The sequence below is a fragment of the Rhagoletis zephyria genome, unplaced genomic scaffold, assembly GCF_001687245.7.
Source record: "Rhagoletis zephyria isolate East Lansing unplaced genomic scaffold, Rhagoletis_zephyria_1.1 Rzeph_scaffold_01953, whole genome shotgun sequence".
In the NCBI taxonomy this organism is placed as follows: domain Eukaryota; kingdom Metazoa; phylum Arthropoda; class Insecta; order Diptera; family Tephritidae; genus Rhagoletis; species Rhagoletis zephyria.
In genome coordinates this window covers 11,093-19,856 of record NW_016159037.1, presented here as the reverse complement: position 1 = coordinate 19,856, position 8,764 = coordinate 11,093, and the positions used below count along the sequence as shown (strand labels likewise).

At 40.8% G+C, this 8,764-nt stretch overlaps 1 protein-coding gene across 1 annotated transcript; it reads left to right on the top strand.

Annotated features, from left to right (window-relative positions):
- Positions 1–782: 782 nt before the first annotated feature.
- LOC108365669 (uncharacterized) lies at positions 783–1,595 on the top strand. Its single transcript, XM_017619766.1, has one exon. The coding sequence runs from the start codon at positions 783–785 to the stop codon at positions 1,593–1,595; it is 813 nt and encodes a 270-aa protein (XP_017475255.1).
- Positions 1,596–8,764: the final 7,169 nt, after the last annotated feature.

Below are 8,764 nucleotides of genomic sequence, written 5' to 3'. Positions count from 1 at the left end.
ATGAAAAAGTAGGTACAATTGTACCTTTTTCCGACGTTTGATGACTTAAAGGTACATTAGGTACAGTCAGTGGATTTTAGGTACAATTATTATTATTGACCCATATTCGCTTTTTGATTTCTGGAAATATATATTGAAAATGCTTTCGAAGTTACTTACGGCAATTTGATTATTTTCTCTAGAGTTGTTGCACCTATCAAAAGGAATCGGATAAATTAGCAGACTTTTCGTGTTGTTGCTGGATAAAGAAGTATACTTCGCAAAGTGTGTTTTTTGTCTTTTTCGCCAATATTTTTCAGTAGTCAAGATTTGACAAAAACAACACTTCTCCGATTCCCATTAGACTATAGTCTATAGATATAGGCTCAGTTAAAACACAAAAACTTAATCATGTTTAAAGTACATCCATCCTTTGTATTCATGTTTTAAATAAAATTTATAAAAAAACTACAAATGAATGATGTAATTTTTTTAGGTACAATCTGTCTCATTTAGGTACATTTACTTTATGATATTAAGTACAATCTGAAATTTCCATTTTTCATCCCTGGTGTGAACACCGCTCATGCTTAATATTATTTTAATACCTGAATGCAACCATGTTAACTTTTCGTTTTGACATTTTCTTTTGTTCTTTATTTGTAAATTGCCACAATAAGCTTGCTTTAATAAAATGTAATTTTGTTTGGTCCTTTTTTCCTTCGGACGTCATAGAGCATACACGTGTCTTTTTTAATACCTTCAGATCTTCCACAATTGGTGACCCCGACGGTAAGTGAGACATGCCACTCAACGGTAGCATGGCTGTAACGCCTGGATCTCATCACGGAGAAGCTTCGATGGCAGGTGCCAGCATTCCGAGAATTCCGCTTCCTGTTATGTCAGAAGAAAATATTGAGGCTTATTTCTATTCGCTGGACTTCTGGTTTGAAGCCTCAAGCATTTCGACAGACTCCGCGAAATTCAGCATTGTGGCTGCCAGCATACCTCAAATCAAGCTAATGGAGTTGCGCTCCATTATTGATGCTGCCCCAATGTCAGGTCGATACGAATATATCCGCTCGAAATTGACTGAAAATTTCACGGAGAGCCAGCAGCGCCGCCTTCAACGTGTGCTACGAGAAATGCCACTGGGCGACCGCCGTCCTAGTGATCTATTCAACGAAATGAAGCGAGCTCCTGGCTCGGCCCTGAGTGAAAGTATTTTGCATGATCTATGGGTCAACCGCTTGTCCCCATACGCGCAAGCTGCGATCATAGCAACCAGCGTTCCAATCACCGATAAACTAAAAATTGCCGATTCCATAGCTGAATCGATGCAATTGCGAGAGGGGCGCGTCAATGAGGTGAGCACACCCAAAGCTGCTAACGACAGCGATCTACGAGCCGAAATAGCGGCACTCAAACAGCGTTTTGATAAAGCTTTGAGTGGCGAAAAATCTGTTTCACGCTCCAGATCCAGAACGCCTGCTCGCGGCCAGGGCAGCAATACTTCCGAGTTGTGCTGGTACCACGCAAAATTTGGGAAGAACGCCAAGAAATGTAGACAGCCCTGCAAATATCTTCAGCCCCCATCACCAAGTGGCACGCAATAGGGATGCTCCGCCAATAGCATTTCAGAGATTGGCAAACGATCTGAGATGCCTTCGAATTGTCGCTTACGCATATTCGACACGTCAACTAATACCACTTTTTTAATTGACTCTGGCGCTGATGAGTCGATTGTTCCAAAATGTTCGAAATTGGCTCGAGTAACCCCCCCGGATATGCAATTGTTTGCCGCTAACGGGACATCTATCCCGGTATTCGGAGAAGTCATGCTAAAACTTAACCTCAATTTGCGTAGAGACTTCATATGGAGTTTCGTGATTGCAGGCGTATCACAAGCGATCATTGGCGCTGACTTCTTGTCTTACTATTCTCTTCTGCTGGACCTTAAAATGAAGTGCTTAATTGACCGCAAGACTACAATAAAGACGGTTTGCTCAGTAACACATATCGACGTGCCACGTGTTTCAACGATAAGCCAAAACTTTGATTTTTCCAACCTGCTTAAGGAATTCAGCGATATTACTCGTCCTGCGCCATTTGAAGCTGCATCAAAGTCGACTGTCGTCCATCGCATAATTACAACCGGTCAACCAGTTTCTTCACGACCCAGAAGACTATCGCCCGAAAAGCTCAGAGAAGCGCGCGCGGAATTCGATCTCTTGATGAGACTGGGAATATGCCGGCCATCCAGCAGCAACTGGGCAAGCCCATTACACATGGTGCACAAAGGTGACGGTTCATGGAGGCCTTGTGGTGACTACCGAGCACTAAATGCGGTAACAGTCCCCGACAAGTACCCACTGCCTTTTTTACACGACTTCACGCACGATCTCGCAGGCAAGACAATTTTTTCTAAAATTGATCTACAGAGAGCCTTTCACCAGATCCGAATTCATCCCGATGATGTCTGCAAAACAGCCATTACGACTCCTTTCGGGCTGTACGAATTTACGCACATGAACTTTGGGTTGCGCAACGCAGCGCAGACGTTCCAAAGGATTATTAAGGAAGTGTTTCGAGGTGAAGAGAAGGTTTTCATCTACCTGGATGACATTTGTGTTGCATCCAGCTCGCCAGAGGAGCATCGCACGCACCTCAAATCGGTTTTTCAGCGATTGCGTGAGCATAACCTAACGATTAACGTGGCGAAATCGGTTCTTGGTGTTTCGGAGCTGCACTTCTTAGGCCATGCCATAACGAAAGAGGGAATCAAGCCACTTCCTAGCCGAGTCGGAGTTATCCGATCATTTAAGTTGCCTTCCTCGCAATGATTAATTTTTACAGAGCTTTTCTGAAAAATCCGCTCAAGCATCAGAACCCACTTTTCAAAATGATCTCGGGCAACAAACGGAACGACAAAACGCCGCCGATCTGGCCGCCGGATAACGTCAAACACTTCGAGGCTTGCAAAGAAGACCTCGCAAACTGTGTGCTGATCGCTCACCCTCTTCCAAACGCTACACTTTCACTTTGGATTGACGCATCAGACTATGCCGCAGGAGCGGCTCTGCACCAGGTTATTGGCGGTGCACTTCAACCGCTAGGGTTTTTTCAGCGACTTTTCACAAAAGCGGAACAGCGATACAGTACCTATGACAGAGAATTGACAGCAATGTTCTATCTGTCCGACATTTTCGCTTCTTGCTTGAGGGCCGTGACTGTCATGTGTACACTGACCACACACCCCTCATTTATGCATTTCGTCAACGACTAGAAAAAACTTCCGACCGCCAAGCCCGTCAACTATATTTTATTGTGCAGATCACTACAGACATTCGCCACGTTCCAGGCGAACAAAATGTTGCAGCTGACCTGCTGTCCAGAATCCAAACTATAACATCAGAACCGATCAACTTCGACGACTTAGCTGATGATCAAGCCATCGACAACGAGATGAAAGAATACCTAGGTGGACAGGTTTGTCACTCACTCAAACAAACTAGTTTTATTCTTCCTTCCAGTACAAAGAGTGTTTACTGCGATAGCTCAACAGGGAGAATACGCCCGTTTGTAACAAGGCGATTCCGACAAGGCATTCTTCGCGCGACACATGATATTTCACACCCAGGTATGCGAGTCACTGCGAGGCTGATGACCGAGCGATTCGTCTGGCCAGGAATTCAACGGAATAGCCGTACGTCACAACTCAGCATTGTTCCAACGACGTGAGTGTCCAGGCCAACGGTTTTCGCACCTCCACATAGACATAGTCGGACCGTTTCCGTTGTCCAACGGAAACCGCTACTGTCTCACTGTCATCGATCGCTTCACCCGTTGGTCTGATGCTTTCGCGATCCCGGACAGCACCGCAGAGACAGTCACAAGAGCACTCATAGACGGTTGGATATCGCGCTTTGGTGTTCCCGTTGACATAACATCAGACCTTGGGCGACAATTCGAAAGTAACCTTTTCCAACAGCTCTTGCAATGTCTCGGTATCAGGCACTTCCGCACAACGGGGTATCATCCGCAAACGAATGGCATCGTCGAGCGGTGGCACCGTACTTTGAAGTCGGCGATTTTATGCCATGATGCCAATCAGTGGACAACGTTCCTGCCGCTTATTCTCCTGGGACTGCGTAGTTCTTTCAAGGCCGACTTAGGGGCCTGCCCAGCTGAGTTAGTTTATGGGACCACTCTACGTTTACCTTCTGAGTTCTTTGTTGACAGCAGTCGTTCAATCACAGAAGCAGAAACCATCGCACAGCTACGAGGCGCCATGCGTAGCCTACGCCCAGTCGACACTGCCTGGCATACTGGACAAAAGTCGTTCGTACATAACGACCTTAAAACGTGTGAGCAGGTGTTTGTTCGAGACCTGTCAGTCAAGCCATCTTTATCATCTCCATACAAAGGCCCCTACAAGGTATTGCAGTGGTATGCGAAATATTTGGTCGTCAACATCAACGAAGTTCCTGTTAAAATTTCAATCGATCGTTTGAAACCAGCGTACATTGCCGTACCCACTCTTTAGGAGGGGGGTACTGTGGGAACACCGCTTGTACATGTGTGAACACCGCTCATGCTTAATATTATTTTAATACCTGAATGCAACCATGTTAACTTTTCGTTTTGACATTTTCTTTTGTTCTTTATTTGTAAATTGCCACAATAAGCTTGCTTTAATAAAATGTAATTTTGTTCGGTCCTTTTTTCCTTCGGACGTCATAGAGTATACACGTGTCTTTTTTAATACGTTCAGATCTTCCACATATATATAGATGCCCCAATACATCACAATTGTAGCACTTCAGAGTTTTAGTAATTTTCGTTTCAGTTTTCTTATTAGAATTGTCACTTTTGTTTACATTCTTATATTCTTGTTCTTTTACTTCGAGCTTCGTTATATTTCGCGTCGAGTTCATCGGCACATTATTATCATACTGTTTTAAAGTTTCTCTTAATTCCCTCATTGTATTTATTCGTTGTGCGGCAATTGCCATTTGTAATTCACGATTGCGCAGTCCCTATCTCGCGTATTTAACCATTAGAGCTGGAAAACTATCGATGGCACTATCGATAGTATCGATGGTTTTTGACTATCGAAAACATCGATAGTTTTGTAAGCACTATCGATAGTTTTCACTCATACATACATTTTTCAGTAAGAGTAAAATACGGCGGTACCTGTTTCATCTTGTGAGTCGGAAAGGACATTTAGCAAAGCAGGGCAAATAATTTCAGAGCGCAGATGCTTCTTGAAGCCAAAAATCGTTGAAAAGCTTTTGTGCCTAACCAAAATATGGACATATTTTAACAGTTATGATCTCATTTTCAATAAAAGTTGTTATGTTTAATTTTTGGAATTTTTAATCAAAACTATCGATAGAACTATCGATAGTGTCGACATTTTCGATAGTATCGATACTATCGATGGTTGTGACTATCGACTATCGAAACTATCGACTATCGAAACTATCGATGGCTACGACTATCGATAGTTTTCCAGTTCTATTAACCATTGCTGTTTTGCTCCACATATAACGTCGCCCAAGCTCACAAACACGAAAGCAATCATCAGCTACTTTTTCGTTTCGTTTACGCACAGCAGTTTGCATTTGAAAATTATGTCCGCTTCAGCGTTGCCACCGACAAATTTTTTTTCCTACCAAAATTTCCTACCATAACCAACCAAAACCTACCAAAAATTTTTTTGGGTTTTAATATTTGTATTCAATGTAAAATTTTTTAAAGACATAGTTAACATAAACTAGTAAAACTAAAACACAACTAGATTAATAAAAACAAATTAACTGCGTATAGCGATTCATTTTACTGTACAAACTTATCCATATGTACATACATATGTCTCTTTACACATACATATCGTCACTAGATACGAATAAAGACGCGACCTCAAAATTTGATGGCGAAAAAAAGGCGCAAAAAAAATTTGGGCGAAGAAAAACTCTTAACATAGGTGACGGTAAATAAAGCCGCGTTAACCCTCTTTGACAGCGAAGAAAGACCCATAAACTTATGTCCGCGGTCAACTATATTTTCGAGTGCAACAGTATTCCCCAGAACTCCCAAAGAGTTTTTCCGAGCTCTTTATTCGTGTCTAGTGACGATATTAATATTATTACGTCGAAAATACCCGCGCTGCGACCTAAGAAGATATATTATGCTAAATCAAAATTGTAACCTTAGGCTATTTTAAAGCTCAGCCCTTTGGATAAGGCCATGTTCCAAATGTTATATGGAGAAGGCAATCGTTCTCCAAGGTGGATCAATCTACGATTAATGCTTCGTGGACAGGCTCATAGAATATACTCTGGGGTTTCTTTCACCAGCCGACAAACCCTACAGTCCGTCTCTACAGAAAGACTCATTTAATTAAAACCGTACGTTAACTGTCAGGTTGCCAGTGAGAGTTCTAAGTTCAAGGTGTGTTTCGGAGTTCCTGCTGGAAAGAGTTATGCATATCTTTGATTGTCTTATTTCCTTTGACTTCCCCCAACGGCAGCTATTTGATATTATTTCCAGCTAGCTCCTAAGTAGGTCTGCAGTGTATCCTTTAGATGTACCAAAGAAAGGCTAGGGGCCATGCAAACGCACTTGGGCTTCACGCTTTGCGAGACAGTTAGCCCTTTCGTTGCCTTCAAACCCTTCATGCGTGACGCTATTGTGGGCGCGCAGGTGGTTCAAGAGTTGACAAGCCTTGATGCCGTTTTAAAAGGCTCTAAGGCCTTTAGCGCTGCCTGAATGTCCGACATAATATTTATTCTGGCCTCATTTGCCTTCTACGATGACATTCGCGAACACAGACTTCGATTGGGAAGACTTCCGCCTGAAATATGGTTGAGTACGAGCCCATTGGCAGACTTTTCTGGAAACTTGGTCCAAGTACTCCATAAATTATATCGCTACCTAAATGTGAAAAGGTGCCAAGTCCATTTTTTTCAAAGTTTAGTTTTTTATGCAGAATGACAGGTAATACGAAACTACATCGATTTTTCGTCTCTCGTGAAAAATTTCTAAAAATGGACTTGGCACCTTTCCACTCTTAGGTCACGATATATGGATGTCCATATTGCATATTGGCAATGATAAGGTATACGTTTGTACTTAGGAATCAGGTATATTTACATATTTGTGGCCGCCATTGTACGAACGCACCGGTGAAATATTTGTGTAAAAAAGGTTGCTAAAATATTTGGAGATACGTACATATTTTCTATTTTTGCAAATAACTATTACTCATTGTCCTGAAACCTACCAAAATCCAATCGAGCCTACCAACCTACCAAATGGAAAAAAACCTACCAGTTTTGGTAGGAAAAGCCCATGCTTGGCAACACTGGTCCGCTTAATCAGGGGAATTACCGACCTCGTATTTTAAATCTTTCGCGAAATTATTCCAATTGGAATGTAGCTTTTCTGTCGCGTCGAGCCATAAACGCGCTACTGCCTTCATGCGACTGTATACGGGAAAATTTTAGTTTGGCATCCCCCGCGTACAAAAAAAAGGTGGCTATGGGGGGGGGTAGGGGGAGTTCTCCTGATTGCAAATATATATACTTTTAGCCGCAGGAGGCTTATAGTTTTTAAGTTATTTGTTGTTAAAGTTTGTAAATTGAACTAACCTCTCGGCGCTATTTCACACAATAAACACTATATTTATGTAGACACTTCGGCAAAACAGTTACATTAAAACCCCGCACAATGAAATGTAAACATTTTTTACATTTATGATGTATTTTTAGTAAATCAAGTAAGTTTTAATAATTATCACGCACTTATATATGTATACGCACATTGTGAATACAGAACCGTTGATTCAACCATGGTTTCTCACTGACATTAGAAGAGTACAGCCACATCTAAAAAAATAACAATAAAAGAGAATAGTTTTTATCGTACCCATTTTCCTGCTCAGCGTTGAATTAGTAGTAAAGGAGGGTATGGGGTTAAATACCACCAATATATAAAAAAAACTGACAAGCGCCGCAGGCGAAAATTTGTAATAAAAAATCGCGCGATTTTTTATTAAAAATTTTCATTATTTATCGAAGTATTGATTTTTATGGAAAAAGCGCCGCAGCCGAAAATTTGTAATAAAAAATCGCGCGATTTTTTATTAAAAATTTTCATTATTTATCAAGTATTGATTTTTATGGAAAAAGCGCCGCAGGCGAAAATTTGTAATAAAAAATCGCGCAATTTTTTATTAAAAATTTTCATTATTTATCAAGTATTGATTTTTATGGAAAAAGCGCCGCAGGCGAAAATTTGTAATAAAAAATCGCGCGATTTTTTATTAAAAATTTTCATTATTTATCAAATTAACGATGTACGTTTTCTACATTTGTGTACTTTGAACTACAATAACACCAGTAAATATTATTTCCACCCGAAAAAAATAATACCGTTATGATCAGGAGTAAGACCCCTATCGATCCTAATATTATTATTTTTAATACGAGCAATATATGTACGTATTGTACACTTATACTTCCTAATTATACACACTTATTTGTGTATTTTTTTTAACGTATGGTAGCATACATTTTGTGTTACTGTCAGCCATTGTTATTTCTGCTTGTTTGTGAAATGTGCAAACGTTTGTGAAGACATTTATAAACGCGTTTTACTTAATTAATTAATTAAGAATTGTATATTAAAGTGGAAATCTCAGGCCGGGGTTTTAATGCAACTATTTTGAGGAGTGTGTACATAAATAAAGTGTTTATTGTGTGAAATAGCGCCGAGA